The following is a 23,673-nucleotide window of genomic DNA, read 5'->3' on the forward strand; positions in this document are numbered from 1 at the left end:
ATAAAATGGACAGAGAGAGGGTAAAGCAACAGCCGGGTTCAGGACCGAGCGGCGGAAACGGGAAAGGCGCACAAAAATAAAAAAGAACGCGCAGAGCACAGCCAGGGCTCAAGGGCTGAACAGTGTCCGCGGGGAGAAGAAGGGAGAGCGCGGGAGACGCCATTGAGCCGCGGAGAAGAAGGAAGAGCGCGGGAGATGCCATTTTTAGAAGCCACAGCGGAGAAGAAGGGCGAGCGCGGGAAGGAAGGAAAGCGCGGGAGACGCCATTTTGTGCCAGCGGAGAAGAAGGGGAAGCGCGGGAGACGCCATTTTTGACAGTTAAATCACACCCAGGGATGCAGAAGAGTGGCAGTATCTCTACGTTCGACAATGAAGTCGAAGATTGGGCGACATATGTGGAACGTATTGAGGTGTACTGCAGGGCGAATGAAGTGCCAGATGCTAGGAAAGCACTGGTTTTGTTAAATTCCATGGGTGCAAAAACTTATTGGTTACTGCGAAACCTAATAACCCCAGAGAAGCCTGTGAACAAGAATTTTGAAAGGATAGTAGAAATCCTACAGGACCACTTAAACCCCACACCGCTGCTGATAGCAGAACGATTTAAGTTCCATAAAAGGAACCAACACAAAGACGAAAGCAATGCTGAGTACCTAACGGAACTGCGCAAGCTATCGAAACACTGCCAGTTTGGAGCGGGACTAGCAGATACGTTAAGGGACAAGTTTGTGTGTGGGCTGCAAAGTGAAGGAACCCAGAAACGGCTTCTATCAGAAAAGGATCTTACGCTGGACAAGGCTTTCAGTGTGGCAGTATCACACGAAGCAGCCGCAAGGGGTGCTGCAGAGATACAACGGAGACTGCAAGAATATGGCACCAATGAAATGTCCTATGGAACAGGGAAGTGCTATCGCTGCGGCAGAACAACACACGACCAGAAGGATTGTTGGTTCAAGGACCAAGTGTGCAGACAGTGTGGAAAAGCAGGACACATAGCAAGAGTCTGCAGGTCTGGGAAGAAAACCAACAGTAAGAAATCTCCACAGGAGAAGTACAAAAAGGTACACCAGGTGATGGACAGTAGTTCAGATGAACAGAAAAGTGACACAGACTCCGGAAGCAAGGAGCTGGGTTGTCTGAAACTACATAAGGTAACCAAAATGGAGGATCACCAGACTATCTGGGTTACACTCAAGATAGACGGAGTCCAAGTGAAAATGGAATTGGACACAGGATCAGCCCTAACAGTCATAAAGCAAAGGGACTACAAGCGGCTATTTTCACATATACCCTTGAAAGCTACAGAGATTGTCTTGAAGACGTACACGGGGCAGAAAGTCTACCCCAAAGGAAAAATAAGGGTGAAAGTGATATATAAAGGCCAGGAAATACCTAAAATGGATATATATGTATTGCCAGATGGAGGACCACCACTGCTAGGACGTGAATGGATCCGGAAGATACAATTAGATTGGCATTCCATACAGGCACTGAAGGTTGAGGCCAAAAAGGATGACGACGTCACACCTGGACGACTGTCAAAAATGCTAACTGACGCAAAAGAAGTGTTCCAGGAGGGACTCGGAACACTAAAAGGCATAACAGCAATGATTAAAATAGAGGAAAATGCAAGCCCAAAGTTTCTTAAGGCCAGACCAGTGCCTTATGCGATCAGACCAGCTGTCGAAGCAGAGCTGGAAGGGTTGGAACGTTCAGGAGTACTGTCCAAAGTAGACTGGAGCGAGTGGGCTACACCCATCGTTCCTGTAATGAAGAGGTCGTTGAGTAATACGCCTGGGGAACCAAAGAAGGTCCACACCTGTGGGGATTTTAAGGTGACAGTGAACCCAGTCCTTCACACGGTACAATATCCGCTTCCACGAGTTGAGGATATTTTCGCCTCGCTATCTGGAGGTAAACGCTTCACCAAAATTGATCTAGCCCAGGCGTACTTGCAAATGGAGGTAGAAGAGGCCTCGAAACAATACCTTACGATTAACACTCATAAAGGTCTTTATCAATACAACCGGCTGGTGTTCGGGGTAGCATCGGCTCCGGCTATTTGGCAAAGGGCGATGGATCAGGTCCTGCAAGGGATTCCAGGGACCCAGTGTTATTTGGACGACATCCTGGTCACGGGCGAAAATGACAGTGATCACCTCGCCAACTTGGAGAAGGTGCTCACCAGATTAAAGGAATATGGGCTACGAGCTAATCGCCACAAGTGCGAGTTTTTCCAGAAGCAGATCTCGTATTGTGGCCACGTCATCGATGAAGAGGGGTTACATAAGTCCCCTGAAAAGATTGAGGCAGTAGTCAAGGCTCCAGCACCGGAAAATGTGTCACAACTGAGGTCGTTCCTCGGGCTGGTAAACTACTACCATAAGTTCTTACCAAATTTGTCCACGGTATTACACCCACTGAACACCCTACTGCAAACAGGGGTACCATGGAAGTGGAATGACGAATGTAGACGAGCTTTCCAGAAGTGTAAAGAATTGATCACATCAAAAGAGGTGTTGGCCCATTTCAACCCAGCACTACCAATTCGTTTGGTATGTGATGCATCACCCTATGGTATTGGAGCGGTGCTGTCGCACAAATTCCCAGACGGGTTGGAGAGGCCAGTAGCCTTTGCGTCTCGGTCACTAACCTCAGCCGAGCGCAACTACGCCCAGATTGACAGGGAGGCCCTCAGCCTAGTATGGGGAGTAAAAAAATTCAACCACTATCTGCATGGGCAGAAGTTCACCTTGCTGACTGACCACCAACCACTTGTCTCCATCTTTAATCCTAAGAAGGGCGTTCCAGTAATGACGGCACAACGGTTACAAAGAATCAATATGAAATAGAATATAAAGGCACGAAACAGCATGGGAACGCTGATGGGCTATCGCGCCTGCCACTGCCTACTGTGGAGGAAGCACCAGCAGTGGACCCTATCGAGATATTTTATTCATCAATAATTGAACGATTGCCAGTAACGAACGTGGATATAGAGAAGGAGACCCGCAATGATCCGACGCTGTCTCGGGTATATGATTTGAGGGTGAGGTGATGGCCAACACATGGCGACTCACTGTTGCCAGCATTCTCATCCAGAAGAGAACAGCTGTCAGTATGCCAGGGGACAGTGATGTGTGGATCCAGAGTGGTGATTCCACCCAAGTTAAGGGAGAAAGTGCTAAATGAGCTACATGAAGGTCATCTGGGGGGAGTGAAAATGATAAGCCTTGCTAGGGCTTATGTGTGGTGGCCGGGAATCGATCAACAAATCGAAGACCTAACCAAGAGCTGCTCAGGATGCCAGAAGGTCCAAAATGCACCACCACATGCCCCTCTACACCCATGGGAGTGGCCCTCCTCTCCATGGCAACGGGTGCATATTGATTTTGCTGGTCCATTCATGGACTCAATGTTCTTAATAGCTGTGGATGCTCATTTGAAGTGGCCTGAGGTGATAAAAATGTCCTCAACCACTACAGAGAAAACGATTGCAGTCCTACGGACCATATTTGCCAGAAACGGCTTGCCAGAGCAGATTTGCTCTGATAATGGACCACAGTTTGTGTCCGAAGAGTTTTGAAAATTTATGAGAAGGAATGGGGTAAGGCATTACACATCCGCCCTGTATCATCCAGCCACAAATGGATTGGCTGAGAGGTTCGTACAAACCTTTAAGAAGGCGATAAAGGCCATGTGCGACAATGAAATTCCACTACAGCATAAGATGGACAATTTCTTATTAGCCTACCGAAACGCGACACATGCAGTTACCAACCAGACCCCGGCCATGATGTTCTTTAACCGAAGGTTGCGATCTTGTCTGGACTTGCTTAGACCAAATGTGCGAAGAAATGTTGAGGATAAACAATTCCAGCACATCAATGAGAAGCCGACAAGGAGCTTCAATGTAGGACAACCAGTCTTGGCCCGTGACTACCGAACAGAGAAATGGCAACCCGGAACGATATGCACACGGCAGGGGCCATTAATGTACACAGTGGATGTCGGGGAGAACATTGTGAGATGCCACGTTGATCAGATCTTAGCGTCACAGGAACGAGTCAACCCCATGTCTTGCGTACCTGGGGATGAACCCGACATACCGGTAGCATCTACCTCCGAACCAGTAGCAGTGGAACCCGATGAACTAACCGATAAAAAGGGGCCAGAATCGCCTCCGCACCAAGAACAAGAACCTCAGGAAAGGCGCTATCCCGAAAGGATCAGGAAGCCGCCCCAAAGACTGAATCTATAAATGGACTATTGTTGTTTAATGTACATGTTAAAGTGTTAATTGTTATTTGAATATTATGGGTACTACTAATCTACAAGGGGAGGAATTGTAGTGTATGCACCTTTAAGAGAGAACTACTTTTACAGCTCCTGTATCTGTAGTACCGGCAGTGACCACACCTGTATATAAGCCTTGAGTATGCCTCTGTACCCCAGTCTTGAGACTACCCTACTCCAGTAAATACCTGTTGATTGTTAAGTTACAGCATCCGTGTGGTTATTGAAAAACATCATACTCTCAGAATCACCGATCTAACAGAGCTGCTGCTGTATCATACTCAGGGCAGGAAACCTTTATTCCTCCTACGTACTCTGTCTTTTTGACTTTCATTTTTTTCTTCCCTCTTTAGTCATTTTCCTCCAGAACCCATTAATCGTTACTGTACCATGCATAAATAGAATCTGGGAAAACAGTGCCATCACGCATGTACCAGTGCCACTGATGGATAAAAACATATCAGGAAGAAGCACTGAGCTCTCAGGGTGTGCTTGTGTGGAGCAATCAAATAATGTGATGACCTAAGGCTCAGCTCAAGGATCAAAGCTCTGGGCATAGAGCAGAAGGCATAACCAGGGCCACTGAAAGAGAGGGCTTGTGTGGGGAAATGTTGTCAAAGGTATTAGAAGATAGGAGGGGCAAGTTTGTTGTAAATTCTATCTTTAGGTGTATATGGTGGAGTGGTTAAGAAAGCGACATGGCCACACCAAGAACTTTTTTTTCCAGGTACATGGTAATTTTTTAATTATTTTTTTGGTTGCTTTTTAGCAAATATTAAATGTTAACATTTGAGCAGAAACAGGTTACATTTTTCACTAATAAGTTTTTTTTAAACTGCAATTTGTGTTGAGTACAGGTGTGGATTTAAAACACTGATGTATTAATCTTTTTTTTTCTCAGCTGACAAGACATTGATGACATTAAGAAAATGGCTGCATCAAAAGAACAAGTGGAAATTTGTACACTTATGGGTTTTCTACAGGATTGGGACCATGGGACCAAAGCTGTCCGACATTGTATGTTGAATGACTTCATAAATACGAATAAAGGTAAAACTGGTCCAGAGCTGGAATTACAGTTTGCTCAAGGGGCCAGTTTGTTTCTCACAAGATTGACAGCATGGCTCAGATTAACGTATCCTTTCCTTTAGACTGAATTTTAACACTGTCTTCTGTCAAATTGTCAGGGAACATTTCATTTTTTACTTTTAAAATAATCATTGAAAATCAGGAGGGGAACAATGAGTGGCAATTCACTGTTACAAAACTGAAGAATTTTTTTGCACATCTTAAAGAATCATATTTTGATTTAGCCACTGTGTACAGAAATCTGGCATGAATTTATCAGACACAGCACAGTACAGCACTGCCTGAAAGGGTGGTGGAAGCAGATTCAATAGTAATTTTCAAAAGTGAATTGGATATATACCTGAAAAGGAAAATTTTGCAGGGCTACGGGGAAGAGCAGGGGTGTGGGACTAATTGGATAGCTCTTTCAAAGAGCCGACACCGGCACAATGGGCTGTATGGGCTCCTTCTCTGCTGTATGATTCTATGATAATCAGTGAGAAATGGATGCTGAACCAAATAAGGAGGGATGATCAAAAGCTTTGTCAAAGAGTTGGGTTTTAAGGAGATTGTTAAAGGAAGGGAGCAAGGTGAAGAGGCATAGGGGTTCAGGCAGGGAATTCCTGAGCATAGAGCCTAGACGACTGAAGGAACGACTGTCAATGGTGGGGTGAAGGGAGGGGGATGCAAAAGAGGTCAGAGTTGGTTGAACTCAGAGTTCTCGGAGAGTTGTAGGGCTGAAGAAGGTTACAGAGATAGGCGGGGTGAGGCAACAAAAGGATTTGAATACAAGGATGAGAATTTTAAATTTGAGGCTTTGGGGGACCAGGTGCTAATGTAGGTCAGTGAGCACATGGTGATGGGTGACTGGGACTTGGCACGAGTTACAATACAGGCAGCAAAGTTTTGGATGAGCTCAAGTTTATGGAAGGAGGGAGGCTGGCCAGGAGAGTATTGGAATAGTCAAGTCTGGAGGTAGCAAAAAAGAAAGATTTGCATTTATATAGTGCCTTTCATGACCTCAGGATGTCCCAAAGCACTTAACAGCCAAGAAGTACTTTTGAAATGTAGTCACTGTTGTAATGTAGGAAACGCGGCAGCCAGTTTGCCTTCTACAAGGTCCCACAAGCAGCAATGCAATAATGACCAGATAATCTGTTTTTCGCCATTGGTTGAGGGATGAATGTTGGCCAGGACACTGGGGCGTACTCCCCAGCTCTTCTTTCAAATAGTGCTGGGGGGGGTCTTTTACGTCCACCTGAGAGGGCAGACGGGTTTAATGTCACATTTGATAAATGGCACCTGCAACAGTGCAGTACCCCCTCAATACTGCACTGGAGTGTCAGCCTAGATTTTTGTGCTCAAATCCCTGCACTGGAATTTGAACTCACAATCAAAGTGCTACCACTGAGCCACAGCTGACACCTAAAGATATGGATGAGAGTTTTGGCAGAAGATAAGGCAGGAGTGGAGACGGGCGGTGATACAGAGGTGGAAGTAGCCTTTTTTTTTGATGGAGATGATATGGGGCCCAAAGCTCAGCTCGAGGTCAAAAAGGAAACCGAAGTTGCAAACAATCTGGTTCAACCTGAGACAGCGGTCGAGAAGGAGGGTGGAATTGGTGGTGACAGAGTTTGTGTGGGGGCTGCAGATGATGGCTTTGGTCTTCCTAATGTTTAACTGGAAGAAATTGCAGCTTATCCTGGACTGGATGACAGACAAACAAGCCGACAACACAGAGGCAGTGGAGGGGTAAAGAGGTGGTGGAGAGGCAGACCTGGGTGGAAGCTGACCCCATGTCTTCAGATGATGTCTCCAAGCGGCAGCATGCAGATAAGGAAGAGGCGAAATCCAAGGATAGATCTTTGGGAGAGTCTAGAGGTTATGGTGTGGTGGCGGGAAGAGAAGCCATTCATGATGATGCTTTCATTACGATTGGATGGGTAGAGTGGAAACAAGCAAGGGCAGTCCCACTGAGCCGGCAATGTAAGAGAGGCGTTGGAGGAGGAAGGTGTAGTCAACTGTTTAAAGGCTGCAGAAAGGTCGAGAAGGACAAGGAGAGATAGTGCACCACAGAGGATGCCATTAGTTACTTTGATTAGGACCATTTCAGTGCTGTGTCAGAGTGGAAATCTGATTGGAGAGATTCAAACATGGAGTTGCGGGACAGATGGGCATGGATTTGGGAGGCAATAACTCATTCAAGAATTTTGGAGAAGAAAGGGAGGTTGGAGATGGGGCAGTCATTTGCAAGGACAGAGGGGTCAAGAGTATTTTTTTGCAGCAATATGGTGGGTAACGCAGCAGATTGGGGATTGGTATGGCAGGTTTAGCAGTAGTTGGGAGAGCAGCTTGTGGAGTTTAGCGGCAGTTATGGAGATTGCTCTTCTGTAATAGGACTTGGGCAGTACTGTGAAGTGAAACATGGGGCTTGGTAGGACTGGGGATGGAATAAAGGGTTTGGTTTACTGTATGATTGCTGGGGTCTGGTTGTAGTGGTCGGACGACCTAGAATTTGGTTTGCAGTAGGAGGATCCGGTGTTTGACAGTAGTGGGTCCAGGATATGGTAGCATCATCGAGCGGGTTGGCATTGGGCATTTTGAGCATTGGGCAGGAGGGGTTGGGGCGGGAGTGGGTAGCACTTAGTAGAGGAAATGCTCAAATGTTCCAGCACTGTGGAGGATACCGGTGTTTGGAGTGCTGCAAGAGTAAAGGGGTCCAGTAGTAGTAAGTGAATTTGTTAGGGTCTGGAGGCTGTTAGGACTGTGGTTTCAGAATTGGAAAACAAGTTTTTTTTATTCATTCATGGGATGTGGGCGTCGCTGGCAAAGCCAGCATTTATTTCCCATCCCTAATTGCCCTTGAGAAGGTGGTGGTGAGCCACCTTCTTGAACCGCTGCAGTCCGTGTGGTGAATGTACTCCCACAGTGCTGTTAGGGAGGGAGTTCCAGGATTTCGACTCAGCGACGATGAAGGAATGGCGATATATTTACAAGTCAGGATGGTGTGTGACTTGGAGGTGAACATGCAGGTGGTGGCGTTCCCATGTCCCTGGTGCCCTTGTCCTTCTAGGTGGTAGAGGTCGCGGGTTTGGGAGGTGCTGTCGAAGAAGCCTTGGCAAGTTGCTGCAGTGCACCTTGTAGATGGTATACGGTTTAGCCACGGTGCGCCGGTGGTGGAGGGAGTGAATGTTTAAGGTGGTGGATGGGCTGCCAATCAAGCAGGCTACTTTGTCTTGGATGGTGTCGAGCTTCTTGAGTGTTGTTGGAGCTGCACTCCTCCAGGCAAGTGGAGAGTATTCCATCACACTCCTTACTTGTGCCTTGTAGATGGTGGAAAGGCTTTGGGGAGTCAGGAGGTGAGACACTCGCTGCAGAATACCCAGCCTCTGACCCGCTCTTGTTGCCACAGTATTTATGTGGCTGGTCCAGTTAAGTTTCTGGTCAGTGGTGACCCCCAGGATGTTGATGGTGGGGGATTCGGCAATCGTAATCCCATTGAATGTCAAGGGGCGGTGGCTAGAGTCTCTCTTATTGGTGATGGTCATTGGCACTTGTGTGGCGCGAACATTACTTGCCAATTATCAGCTCGGGGGAGGTACCATGAGGCGGTCTCAAGGTCTGAAAATACTGGGATAGGAGTCCCAGAATTTTGTAGTATTGGGAAGGGGATCTCAGGATGCCATAGCATTGGGAGGGTGCTTATGGAATTTAAATGCAATGAAAGGGAGTCCTGGATTCTGCGAGAATTTAGTTGAATGCAGAGAAACGCCACTATTGGTGGCCTGACTTGTTCCAGGAGCCTGGGACCTGGCCTGAAACCAGTTTTTAACTACAAAATCCATTGTTACTGTCTGTCCTGTTCTGCTCTCTCTCTCTCTCTTTCTCTCTCTACTTATCTGCTTCTCTTTCTGTCTCTCTGTCTCACCTCCACTTTTTTCTGCATTCTTTTACATTTTTCTCAACTGACGGTCATTTTTTGGGTCACAGGATGCTTTTGGCCAGAACCATAGGCCTGCACCATGGGGAGTGGGAGGGATCTGGCCAGGACATCATTGTGGGGAATTGGAGTGATTTGGCCAGGGCTTCAGGCTGATTATTACAGGAGCTGTAGTTGTCACTTAACCTGTTTTACACTCTCTCTCTCTGGCAGTCTGGTTTGGGAGGGGTAGAGAGAGTAAAACAAAAACCTTTCTGTACTCCTTCTATACTATATTGTTCTATGATTCTACTCTTTGAAAAAGCCAATAGTTATGGGCAGTCCTTAAAATAATTCTAATTTATGCATATTTAATTAAATAAAAAAGCACTTTAAGATATTAAATTATGTACAGTTTATATATTTACTGGAAGTTGGGAGCATTGCTCTATTGTGCCATATAACAGGAGAACAATAAATATTTCTTAAGTACTTAACTTCTTTGAACAGCTACATGATTGGTACCTGTGTAACTGAGCAATTACAAGCCATTGGTGTATTTTTATCAGCAACAAGTGGGTAAGCATTAATTTAATCATGGCAATAATATTTTTTAAATGTTTATATCATCAATAGTTCTTGATTTTTTTTGGTGAGGATATGAACCTTCCAATTGTCGCCCTGAGGCTGTTGCTGGGAAATAAGGGCCCGGAGCCAAGGCCGTCACTGAGCTGCTGCTCGAAGGTGGGCAACAGACTTGTCGTGATTCCAGCACTCGCTTTCTCCGCATCTATAGGAAAGTTCTTACCCTCCACTCCATATTTTTTCACAGAAGTGCAGTTGAGAGTGAGAACTCAGCAACATCACTGATCACATCTGTGGCTTTCACTGTCTTGGCATTGTAATGGACTACACCCCTGAATAGTTCTAATTCTTGCCTAATCAGGATAACAATTACTGTAACTGTTAAATATAGAATATTATCTATATCAACATACCTATATATACTTTCATTGCACAGTAACAACTTATCTTTGTCATTCCTTCTCAAGGGCAATTAGGGATGGGCAATAAATGCTGGCTTTGCCAGCGACGCCCACATCCCATAAACGAATAAAAAAAAATCCTGTTTGATCCTGAAAGCTGTGCATTTTAACACTTTCGGTCTAATGACTGTTTAATTTTATTTATATTCAAATCATCCAATACAGTTATGTAAAATTTGAGAAACCATGTTGTACAAGTTTTTTCAGTTAGATGTTTTGAATTGAACCATTCCTTTCTGGTTGGTGTAGATAATCTAAGTCTACAGAGCAAATTTTTATTCATATGAAGGCTTGTTATTTACATTTTTTTACAAAGTTTGTGTATGTGTGTGCAAATATTAGCTAAAATATTGATCTTAGACAATTATACCATGTTTAAACATCTGAATTTTTAAATTTATTTCAGTCATCGATATCTGGTAGAGGTTTTAGAAGTTGGTGGCCTTTTGACTTTTCTGGAGATTCTGAGACTAAAACAATTGCAAGAAGATAACAAACAAGAAGCATTAAAATTACTTCAAATTATTGCGAATGCTGGACGAAAGTACAAGGAACTAATCTGCGAAAGCTATGGTAATCTAACACTTTGGCACTGGTTTATGTGATTCTGGTTATGTAGTGCGAGCTGGACCTGCCCCCAAGTGCGCTAACCTAACCCTATATTGTGAGGTCAGCTCATTAACATAGTTTTATGGAGTTCCCAGTGTGTAGTGTGACGTATTGGGGATTTGGCCAGGATTTTCAGTTGCTGGCAGCCAGTGCAACACCAATGTCATTTTCCAGGTAGGGTAGAGCGCAAGGACTGGGATGGCAAAAGGTGAGGCATGGAGATGGGACATAAAGACAATATTAAAAAATGTATTAAGGCCTCACTTACAACGTCCGTTCCAAATGGGTGCTGCGTGGTTGAAGCACTGCGTAGATGCTCCAGGTGCAATATGGGAAGTCTTTCAATTAAATTTTTCTTGTGGCCTTAAAAAGCCTTCCCTTACATTCACCATCCACTTTGGGTCGTGTTACATGCCTCCACATCTAATACAGGGAGCTGACACTCAATGTCCCTCAGTGCGTCAGGCACTCATCAGCGCATTATCAGCCCTGTGGTATCTTACTCAGCTCTGCACAAATCTGCCCAAATCAATATATAGGATGAAAGAGTGTATTTTCCAGATGGTAGATATTTACATAATGGTTTATATAGCTATTTCATTACTTTGAATATTAAATCAAATTTGACATCTCTAAACCATGAACAGGGGCATAACACATTTCTCTTGTAGGAATTGTTGTGGCATTTGTTGAAAAAAAAAGCTAAAAATGCAAATTGTTATTGCCGCTGATAATAGGGAGGGCTTACACAATATGCATTATTTTCATTTATTTGGTGGATGATAGATGTCTCCTCTACATTTAGTTAATGGTAGTTTTTGCTAAAGAATAAACGGGAAAGCCCTCAAAACAACAAATTAGCCAATGTGGACTCTTGTAACTGGAGTCCAGTGTGGAGGGGATGTGTGTGGGGCAACGTGGCATTTTACAAAAGATGAGAAAATGAATGAATGAAGGGTAGAATTATAGACGTCCACCATATCATTGAAGGGATCTACTAAGTGGAAGACGGGCACATCCATATAAAAGAGTTGGGGGGGGGGATATCTGTGAGAATCATCTTTGCGATGTTGTAATTGCACACTTGCTAGCAGCTGTTTCAGAGCGACACCAAAAGAAGACAGAGTTGTTTAGCTGCAGAGTCATGTTCTGTCCCTCTGTGCAACAGCATTTTGGAAAGAAAGAAAGAAATACAGCATGTTGGAGTGCCAGAGTGGTGCATTATGGTGTTACCTCTGTAATAACTTAAATGGCAATGAATAATAATTTGGCCTTCCCTTTTAAAATATTTTACATTTAAAAAAAAAATTAAGGTGTGAGAAATGTTGCAGAATGTTTGGCAAACTCGAAATCGGAAAAGACCCAAGAACAGGCTCAAGTCTTGTTGGAATTACTAGCCCAGGGCAACCCAAAGTATCAACTACAAGTTTACAAAGGACTGATTGCATTATTGCCATGCACCTCCCCAAAGGTACAATATCTGGCTCTTCATACATTGAGGACTCTGCAGGTAAGAAACAATAATTGTAAGTCTGCATATAATTAATAATAGGAACAGTAAATGAGAACTCTATTCACCCAGTGTTTCAAATTGGATTTAATCTAAAATCAGGGTAATTGATCTGCATAGTTTTAGATACCTTAATTTGTTTAATGTTCTTTTATTTTTAATTTTAATATTTTTATTCCTTTTTTGTTGTTTTCTGCCCTCTATTAGTCCCTTGCATCTCTTTTTAGCCAGAAAGGAACCAGCATCCTGCACTAGGCCTCCTTTAGCATAGTGTGATATGAGATACAGAATAGGATTCAACAACAGCTAATTTTTATGGTTTCCTATTAAATAAACCTGTAAAGTCTGTGGGTTGTTTAGTTAATTAATACACAGACTACCAGAGTAACTTAAAACAGGACTTTACTATTCGAAGGTCGGGGCGAATCTGCCCAATAAATCTTGACACAACACTTATATACTGGTGTGGTCACCGTCGGTATTACAGTATACAGAAGCCAAACAAAGTAGTGCCACACCTAAAATAGTTCTCTTAAAGGTGAACGGTTACATACAATAGTTCTCTTAAAGGTAGAAGGGTACATACACTACAATCCTCCCTTTTTAGCTTACAACATACTTATTCCCCATTAAACATAACATATAATCAACTTCATGTAAAACAATTCACAGATATGCGGCTGAAAATTCAGTAGCCTTAGCGCCTCATTTGAGGCGCTAGAGGGCCTTGCGCCGGAGTTATGGCCAGTAGTGAAATTCCCTGGGGCCCTAAATCGGCGTTGCTCCGGTAGCGCTGCGCCGGCACCGATGACGTCATCGGTGTGCGCAGCGTCCCGGTTGCCGTGGTAACCCGCCCGAACTCCGAAATTGAGTTGCGGCCGCCTCGCCCGTGGCAGCCGCAACCAGCGTTTTGTCAGAGGTGCCTTACTGCAGTTAGCGCCGGCGCATTAAAGGCCCTGCGGCGGCCGGCCGCTTTCCCGCCGGCCGCCTGCCCGCAGCTCCCTCCCCGGACTTCTCTTCCCCCCCCCCCGCCGGAACAGATGCAAGCCCGGCACTTGTCCGAGGTGCCGGGCTCATTTTTAAGCAGATTTGCGCGGGCCGCGGCCGGGTGCAGGCAGCTCCTCCTTAACGGAAGGAGGAGGCCTGCACTTCCCCAGCCTGCCGCACCGCATCGGGTGCCGCAGCGCCGGAATTCCGGCGCGAAACGGCAGTTAGCGCCCTTTTCCAGGCGCTAAGACCCTTCAGTAGCGCCGGCAGCCGTTTGGGCGCGGCGCCACTGAATTTTTGGCGCGCGCAGGGGACTTAGCGCCGGCACTAATTTCCGGCGCTAAAGCCCTGGCTAAGCCAAAACCCAATTTCTAGGCCATAGTCTCTGCGGGAAACAGTTCACAGATTCAGTCTCTGCGAGAGCAGTTCACAGATTCAGTCTCTGGTCTTGACTCGGTCCGAACAACATCTCTGTGGTGTAGCCGGTTCACATTTCTAGCGTGACTCATCCAATAGTCTTTCCCTTGGCTTAACAGCTTGAACTTCCGTCCTGCTGAACCAGCAGTGCTGACTTTTACAAACAGCTGGACTGCCTTGGTAATTTTTCCTACTTTCCAACTGATTTGGCCCCCTTCGTAGGGCCCACGTGCATGATCTGATAGAAGTGATAATGATTTAGATGGTTATCGTCTTCTGCTTCGCCTTTTTCTTTTCTGCTTCTTGGAGACTCTCGGGGCTCCCTTATCCGCTGCCAGCTGTAGCGCCACCATCTCCCTATGTTCCTTAGACTTTAAGTGTTTCATCCTGATTTCTGCACTTTGGGAGTTTTCATCACAAGCTGGGCAGACCAAGTCATCGTAATATTCCGTGTCACTCAACAGGTCATGGTAATATTCGGTGTCGTCCTGAGCTAGTCTAGCGAGAGGGCCTGCTACTTCTTCCTTACCCAACTGGACGTTAGCCGACTGTTGTTCCCTCCCTAGACATCTTTCCTGAAGAGACTTCTTCATGCGTTCATATTCATCCCGCTCTTCCTGGGTTTCCTGCCAATCCTTCACTAATGACCTCATTTGTTATTCCAATACTTCCCCTTCCATCGGGGATTGATTGATCGGGCTATTCAATCCTTCTACTGGAGCAGCTGTTTCAACATTCTGTAGTTCACATTGACGTGATTCAGCGTACTTTCGGCAGCCCCGTAAAATCTGTGTTGCAACCTCAACTATTCCCCAAACTTTTGAGAGCTCCGAACCCCTTCCCTTTGAAGATTGAAGCTCGTGTTCAAATGGTTCCCATTGCAGAGTCTTGTCTCTCAGCATATGAAGGAGTTGGCTGACCGTTAACTCTTCCACGGGGACCCTGTGGATCAGAGTCTTCTCCATTTCATCCACCTTTTCCTCCAATGCTTTCACCTTTTTTTTCTCTTGTACTTTGGCTTTAAGCGCTCGGAGAAGTTGCGCCTTGATGCTCTCTAGCTCATGTTCAGGGGCCATTCTTACAGTCTCTGTGTTTCTTACAGTTGCCTTTTCTTTCACTGAAAGAATTCCCAGTTGAATCTGTTCTTCAAGTTATTGAACCTCGGTCATTGCCGCCTCATATTTGTCTTGGGTTTCCTTCAATATTTTTATGAGTTCTTGGACATCTTGACTTTCATGTTCTGCCATGTCTTTCACCTCTAATTTCTCATCTATGGATGGAACTTCTACCGATGAGTCTGTCTTGGCCTTGAGCTCATCAAGAATTTCCTGCAGCCTTTGGACTTCTTGCTCATGTTCAACCTTTAGTTGCTCATAAGCTTCCACTGAAACTAGCTTTTCGGAGGTTGCCGAGTTAACCCCCTCCAGGATTGTAGCCTGGGCCTGTTCATACTGTTCCTTCAACTTCTCAAACTCTGCTTGTAAGGAGTCATAGAGAAGAACTGGAATAAAATCCTGGCTTCCTGAAGATTCCTCTTCATTTGCTTCTTTCTGCAAATATTCTAACTCCTGAACATCATAAGGGAGATGTGATCGGTGATTGGTCACGATGGCTCTATGGTCGCTCTCTGCTTGAGCTAGCTGCTTCTGTTGTCTTTCCAGATTCTCCCATTCGGTGTCATAGAACTTTTTCATTGTTTTCATCTCTTGTACGAGACGGTAACTCAATTGTTCTAATTGTTGTCGTAATTTGAAATAAAGTTGAGTCCGAGCTCGGTGTTCTTCCGTCATGGATATGTCCTTAAACTGAACAGACTCAGAATTCTCTGTCAAACGATGTTGTCGTTGTTCGGTGGAGATCTGTTCTGAAACTTTGTTCTTCTCTGGAGCATAAGCCTTTCTGCATGCCTTCGTTTTTCCAACCTTAGTCGGCAAGTCCATTTTAGCCTTGTCTTTCACATTTGGGTTGGTCTTATCGTCATCCGATTCAGAATCTGAGCTGATTGTCTGCACCGAGTCCTCACTCGTTATGGCTTTTAGATAGTGCCATTCCATGTCTATTTTCTTGATCCACTCCCGTCCTAGAAGTGGTGGTCCTCCCTCAGGTAGTACGTATAAGTTCATTCTTGGGTGTTCTTTACCCCTATCTCTCACCTTGACTCTTATCTTTCCCATGGGGTATACTTTATGCCCCGTGTATGTCTGCAATACGAACTTGGTATCTCTTAAGGGTATATGTGAGAATAGCTGGTGGTAATCCCTTCGATTTATGACGGATAGAGCTGATCCAGTGTCCAACTCCATTTTCACTTGGACTCCAGCTATTTTTAGCATGACCCAGATAGTTTGTAGGTCAGCTTCCTTACTCACATTGTGAATTCTCAGACTACCCAGCTCCTGGCCGTTTGGGTCTGAGTCCGAATTCTGTTCGTCTGAACTCTTCTCAGCCACCTTGTGTACCTTGTTGTACTTTTCCTGTGATGGCTTCCTTTGGTTGTTGGTCCTTTGGTTGTTGGTCTTCTTCCCTGACCGGCATACCTTAGCTATGTGACCCAGTTTGCCACATTTCCTACATTCCTGGTTCTTAAACCAGCATTGGTTCTGGTCGTGTGTTGTCTTCCCACAACGATAGCATTTTGTTGTTGTCGAGGTAATTTGATCCACACTGAGTGCCGCTGTCTTTAGCTGCATTTCCGCAGTTCCCTTCGCTGCGGCTTCGTGCGATGCTGCAATAAGGACAGCCCTGTCAAGTGTAAGGTCGTTCTCTTCGAGTAGTCGCTTTTGCGTTCCTTCCTTTGCCAATCCGCACACGAACTTGTCTCGCAATGCCTCTGTCAGATTCCCTCCAAACTGGCAGTATTTCGCTAGTCTACGCAGTTCGACCAAGTATTCTGCATTGCTTTCGTCTTTCCGTTGCGTTCTCGCATAGAATTTGAATCGTTCCGCCAACATCAACGGTGTGGGGTTCAAGTGATCCTTCAGAACAGCCACAATATCATTGAAAGTCTGATCCGCCGGTTTAGCCGGTGATAGTAGATGCTTCAAGAGCCCGTATGTCTTCGCGCCCATCGAGTTTAGCAAGGTTATAGCTTTGTCATCTTCTTCTATTTTATTGGCCTCACAATAGATCTCAATGCGTTCCACATACGTGGCCCAGTCTTCTACCTCAGAATTAAAATCGTTGATGTTACCACGCTTAGGCATCTTCCTCTCTTCCTGATAAACACCATGAATTATTTCTTAAAAATTTTTTTTTTTTTTCCGAAATGGCGGTTCCCGCGAAAATGGCGGTTTCCTGCGCTTATCTTCTCTCCCCGCCCACTTCAATGGCGGTTTCCCGCTTCTGTCTTCTTCCCCGCCTAATGGCGGCTTCCCGTGTTTCTTCCCTGGCGGGAGGGGTACACTTTCCCCACGGGCGACGGCCGCTGGCTTTCAGGTTCACAGCCTGCGCGTCGGCTTCAGTGCTTTCCCTTTTCTCGGCAGGGCAACCGGCGCTGGGTACACCCCGTTGACGGCGAACAGTTTCAGCCGCTGGGCTGGCTCTCGCTCAATTCCCCTTGCTCGGGCTCTGTCTCTCTCCCGCTCGCTCGGCTCTACCGGCGCTGGGTACACCCCGTTGACGGAGAACAGTTTCAGCCGCTGGACTGGCTCTCGCTCAGTCTCCCTTGGTCGGCTCTGCCTCTCCCGCTCGCTCGGCTCCCAATCGCGCCTCCCAGCCCTCTCGCAGTCCGGTGCTTCCCTCCCCGGCTGCGGCTGAGTTTATCTCTTCCCGCGCCTACGTTCCCGGTCGCAGCGCTTCGTGGCTTCGGTCGCTGCCCGGCCTTTTTCGCCGGTCGCGGTCTAGCTGTCTCACGACGCCGTTGCGTCCCCCAGCCTGTCTGTACCGCGGCTTCCTTGCTCCACGCTGCCCCAGTCTCAGCGCCTCTGGACCCGACTTCTGCCCGGCTCCTTTCCCCCTCGACCGTGGTCGAGTGCACCGCCCTTATCCTCCGGTTATTCTTTTTACTTTCCCTTACTCACAGTCACCGTGGCCGCCTTGCTTCTCGTGCTGATCGGCTCACTCCTCACCGTGGTAGAAGGGACAGTCAGCGCCTGTTGCTGATGGAAGTCTTTGTCTCTAAATTCTTCCTCCTTTCTAGTTCTGCAGCCTCGAGTTTTCTCCCAGCAGAACGACGAGGGCGGTTGCCTCTTCTCGACGCTCGTTAACTGCTTCGGAAGTATTGTTGCCGCAGGGTACGATCGGACTCGTCGCCACTGTAAAGTCTGTGGGTTGTTTAGTTAATTAATACACAGACTACCAGAGTAACTTAAAACAGGACTTTACTATTCGAAGGTCGGGGCGAATCTGCCCAATAAATCCTGACACAACACTTATATACTGGTGTGGTCACCGTCGGTATTACAGTATACAGAAGCCAAACAAAGTAGTGCCACACCTAAAATAGTTCTCTTAAAGGTGAACGGTTACATACAATAGTTCTCTTAAAGGTAGACGGGTACATACACTACAAAACCCTTGGAGTTCTGCAAATTTATAATATAAACCAGAATTTTCTTTCTTTTTATAATTTATTGATGACCAATTACATGGCTACAGATTTTGTGTATTGGTTTTAACACAATCAGCCATTTCCAGGGAGTTGAAAAGAAATAGAAACGTGCCAATCACCAACAGAATTTTAATAATCACTCTTACTAGTCATATGCCTATATTAAATATCACTATTTTGATTGGCTGTTTCCCTAAAAAATACTGACAAATGCCTGAGTTTTCTGTCATTCATCCTTGTTCGGTAATCCAGAACCTTCATCTGGTGGAATCTCTATTTGGTGAGAGTCGATGCTGTGGCCAGGAAAATGGTAATAATACGCTTGCACATTTTACGGTAATTTAAGGTGCTATCGGAGCATTTGGAAGGAGTACCTACCTAATATCTACTGTCTGCTTAGTGGGGACTCAAACACAGGCATTTCAGCTTCACCAGCTACTGACGATCCTGCCTGGGGTAGGGGGGAGGAAGTAAGCAGGGTGTATTTGGAATTAAATATTCTACAAGATGACTCACCTGGTGAAGGGCAATTGGAACCGAGTCAGTCTTTAATGGCAGACTCAGTAATCCATGATCTACCCAGATAGGTCCACAGTACTCTGGACCATGTTGATGATTGACCATTGTGGAGAGAGAAACAGAATTAACGTTTCAGGTCAGTGGCTTGAAAGACTAACTCTGTTGCTCTCTCCACAGACGATGCCTGACCTGCTGAGTGTTTGCAGCATTTGTGTTTTGATTTTACATAGTGCCTTTCATGACCTCAGAATATCTCAAAAGTGCTTTAGAGCCAATGAAATACTTTTGAAGTGTAGTCACTGTTGTATTGGAGGGAAACGAGGCAGCCAATTTGCACACAGCAAGCTCCCACAAACTGCAATGAGATAATAACCAGATCATCTGTTTAATGATGTTGGTTGAGGGATAAACATTGGCCAGGATACCGGGAGATTTCCCTCGTTCTTCTTCGAATAGTGCCATGGGATCTTTTACGTCCCCCTGAGAGGGCAGAAGGGATCTCGATTTAACATCTCATCCGAAAAATAGCACTTCCGGCAGTGCAGAACAATTTTGTATTGCCAAGTCAGTTAATTTACTCCATAACAGTAAGGAAAGAAAAAAAATAAATCAGAGGGAGAGTCACTTCAGGTCACTGTCCTGTACCATCGAGTCAACAGTTGTGGAGCTCTATTAGCAGAGGGCTGGCAGGAAGCTGCATGCTGGCCTTTTGTGCCAAGGAATGGTGCTGGGGAACTAAATGCCGATTTATTTTTAAGAGTTTAATGTATAAAAAGTGTTTTTAAATGTCAACCTGGTATCTTACATAACATTTTTTGTTCTTGTTTAGGTGGTTGTGAAGATCGTACATCCGTGTATTGTTGAACCTCTTTTGAACTTATTGAGAACCATACACTATGAAGTGCAATATGAAGGTAAAATACTGTGTTGGGCTGAGAAAAGAGTTGGGCTGAGCAACACAGTGGGTTGCAGCTCCAGTTGGATTCCTAGACTTCTGTTTCTTTCATTTTCAGGAGAAAGATTTTATCCCGAGACTGTGCTGTTTAAATGCTTCAAAAACTGTATTGCTGAAACCCAGACTGAATATACCCTTTATCAGACCAAGACTCAGGTCTATATATTTTTTAAATTCGTTTATGGGATGTGGCCGTCGCTGGCAAGGCCAGCATTTATTGCCCATCCCTAATTGCCCTTGAGAAGGTGGTGGTGAGCCGCCTTCTTGAACCGCTACAGTCTGTGTGGTGAAGGTACTCCTACAGTGCTGTTAGGGAGGGAGTTCCAGGATTTTGACCCAGCGACGATGAAGGATCGGCGATATACTTCTAAGTCAGGAAGTGTGTGACTTGGAGGGGAACTTGGAGGTGGTGGTGTTCCCATGCGCCTGCTGCCCTTGTTCTTCTAGGTGGAAGAGGTCACGGGTTTGGGAGGTGCGGCTGGAGAAGCATTGGCAAGTTGCTGCAGTGTATCTTGTAGATGGTACACACTGCAGCCACGGTACGCCGGTGGTGGAGGGAATGACTGTTTAAGGTGGTGGTGAAGGGATAATTACAAGTCCTAGCCCTTTTGGGCTACCCCAGATCAGGCGTATTCCCCAGACGTTCACCCTCAACTTAAGCTAGAGACAGTCGAATTCCATAAGACGCTTATATGGGTCTAAAGGTTCAGGCTATCTCTCCCTAAAGGAAAGGAATGACTGAAGATGTTACCGTCCTCCAGATAGCACTTTTAATAAGTTTAACTAGACTGTAACCTTCCGGATATTATGAGGGTCCAGAATACTCCCCCAGAATTTTGCAACTCCTTACAAAAGAGTGTACAGAAATTGGGTTTGCGAGTTTATACAGATTTACTCTTTGAGACAATTCTAAAAATATATAGTTTTATTTAAGAGCTGACATTCAGTTAACAGCTGTTGAATCAGTCGCAACATTAACAATTCAAAATACAGATAGCTTACATTTCTTATTTCTCAGAGATCCTTATTCTCAAATCTTTACTTTGTTACATTTCTACATTTCTCAGAGATCCTTATTTTCAAATCTTTACTTCGTTATATTTCTTATTTCTTACTTATTTCTAAATCCAGATTATTCACCAAAATCAATTACTTTGATTTCCCGAGACTGATAGTTAAAGACTTACAGAGCTGCCTCTGAAGAGTTGAGAAATGCTTTGCCCGTTCAGCGAGCTCTGCCTTTCTGTTAAAAAGGTCTTATTTTTATACCCTTTTGGTAGTGGTTTCTTCTTTGAAGTTCTCTGCTGATGTCAGCTAATTGTCTTTATTGAGACCTCTGTTTGAAGGCTTTCTATCTTACTATCAATTCAACTATTGCTAGCATAATTATGTCACTACCTTTAGGTGTTTCAAAAACCATCATAAAAACAATATGACAGTATTCTTTATTTTATGTCATTCTTACAAAATGCTTTCATTCAATTCGTAATATTGGCTTTACTGGCTTTAGCAGATGTTGTGACTCAGTGCTGCTACAAGTTCAATACAAACACAATGTAATTGCTTGGTGTATCTATTGAAGTCAAATCTTCAAAGTTTTCTTGCTGGTATCATATTTACTATATGAATAAATTAAAGACACTTCAACTAGGGTGGTTCATGCATTTCTAGCTATCTCAATTAGTTGCATATTTAATCGTGTTTCCTGTCTTCCAAGTTTAACATAAAAACTATTTGACCAGCAGGTGTTTCTTTTACTTGATGTCATCTTTTCAAAGGCATTTGCCTCTTTTAATGTTTGTGTTTCTGTTTTACGTGTTAGTTTGTAACACCTTAAACTGGGCCTTTTCATTGTGTTGGTTGCAAACCGTAGACCTTTCGGAAGCACCAATGGTTTGCTTCAATCTTTCATTGTTTTAGTATTTTTAACTAATTCCCATTTCAAAGCTTGTTTACAACTTTGTTATCAACTGATCTTTATCTCAGGAGCCTGTATTCTGTTTGCAGCCTGTGTCTCCGAGGCTTTCCAGACTTTTAAACTCAGTATATCATGTATTAATAATATCAGCATTCTGTTCATATTATGGTGTATCTGTCTGAAACATGGCTTATTCCCTCACACCCCCTTCTTGACCAAAAGATGAGCTAATAACATCAGGGCAGAGTTTGGTCAATGATACTCATGAGGTTACAATAGCATATTAAGTTCACGAGATGCACGATCATGTGCTACATGAAAATTCCTTTGCAGTCATCCTAGGACAATGTTTTGTCTTATTTTAAATCGTACACAATTTAAAACGATGACAATTACATAGTCATGCTATTAGCGAAACAACAATGTCCTTAGAATGTCCAATCGGCAGATGTACGTTCCATAGAGATGAGTTATTCATACAAGCCAAGGAGACGTCAGTTGAAACTAGTTGAAGCTTTACACGCTGTTCCTTCGATTCGGCGTGTGTACAAATGCGTGTTGTGGTAAAGGCCTTGCCATGCACTCAGTTGATTCCTTCTTTTATCTGCGGTGTCTTCCTCCTTCGTTGAAGTAACTCGTTGATCTTTCCTTGTTTCGGATGTTGCTTTTCGCAAATCCAATTCCTGATGCATTGCCAAGCAACATGTGGAAGTGTCGGTGACACCTTCTGACTTCCCATTGTCAGTATTTCGATCGCATCCATTTCCTGTGTCGTGCTCCAAGCTGGGTCTTTAAAGACAGTGTACGACTGCACCTTGTATTGTTCCTCCTTTTCGGTATCCTTCAGGACATCTTTTGATATTGTCTATGGAGACAGTTTTAAAAATAGACTTGCCATTCAGCTGGTTAATATGTATTTGAACTGTTCTTTCGTTAATAACAGAATGTATTTGAACAGGTTTTTCCACTTCAGTCTTAAACCAGGTTTCTGCTCGAACTTCTTTTCCTGTACCCATTGTCTTACTATGGGTGCCATACTTTGTTTGTCCATTTTTTCTGCCTATTTGCTTCCCTTATCCTCTGATCAATTCGATGAATTTCCTTTGTTAATTTTTAAAAAATCTAACTGTCACTGTCGGGTCAAGGACTCAGAGTGTGTAGAGGCAATAAAAGAACTATGGGTAAGCAGTGTATGCATCTCAATCCCATACATCAGATAATATGGAGTTTCTTAGGGGACTCTGATGTGGGCACATTATTGAGTGATAGCTGTACTTCCGGAATGCTGGTGGTCCACTTATTTCCCTGATTCTCAACAGTTTGACCAATAACTTTATTAGTTCCCGATTTTTTTACATTCCACCAGCCCCGCTGATTGCGGATAACGTGGCGTGCTGTGCTCTAACCCAATCCCCCTTTGTTTGCAATAGCCTTTGAAGACCTTAGAGACAAAGGCTCCGCCTTAATCGGAGTGTAAGATTCTGGGTGCACCAGCTACAGTAATTATATCAGAAATAGCCCTGGCGAGTGTGTTTTCCGAAACAGTTTGTGGGGACCAGGGAAGTACATCCATCCACACAAACAAGAACATGTCTATATCCCAAAAATGGGGGAAGTGGTCAAATAAAGTCAATAAAGAATTTTCCCATTTGCTCATCAGCTTTCACAGGAGCCAATGTTGGTGGCTTAATTTAGTGATGACTTATTGGTCGAATAGCATGGCTCACAATTTGCCACCTATGTTTTACAGGCTTTAAGCATGCCTGGCCACCAATAAAAGAGGGTCAATTTGCAGAATGTTATTCTGGCACTACAATATGATTGACTTATGCCCTTGTGAGCTTCTTTTACAAGCTGTTCTTGTTTGTGGCTCGGGCGTA

At 44.7% G+C, this 23,673-nt stretch overlaps 1 protein-coding gene across 2 annotated transcripts in view; it reads left to right on the forward strand.

Annotated features, from left to right (window-relative positions):
- The first annotated feature begins 5,194 nt into the window (after nt 1–5,194).
- armh1 (armadillo like helical domain containing 1) overlaps nt 5,195–23,673 on the forward strand; it is a 64,427-nt gene continuing 45,948 nt past the window's right edge. For both annotated transcript variants that reach the window (XM_085982982.1, XM_085982983.1), the window contains exons 1-5: nt 5,195–5,431; nt 9,794–9,862; nt 10,736–10,902; nt 12,252–12,448; nt 19,750–19,834. In XM_085982982.1, coding sequence (XP_085839108.1) covers nt 5,226–5,431; nt 9,794–9,862; nt 10,736–10,902; nt 12,252–12,448; nt 19,750–19,834 — 724 coding nt within the window. In that variant the 5' untranslated portion in view covers nt 5,195–5,225. The remainder of the gene's footprint in view (nt 5,432–9,793; nt 9,863–10,735; nt 10,903–12,251; nt 12,449–19,749; nt 19,835–23,673) is intronic.

This window comes from Somniosus microcephalus, chromosome 3 (genome assembly GCF_052327205.1).
Source record: "Somniosus microcephalus isolate GS21.2 chromosome 3, FLI_Smic_1.0, whole genome shotgun sequence".
Lineage (NCBI taxonomy): Eukaryota > Metazoa > Chordata > Chondrichthyes > Squaliformes > Somniosidae > Somniosus > Somniosus microcephalus.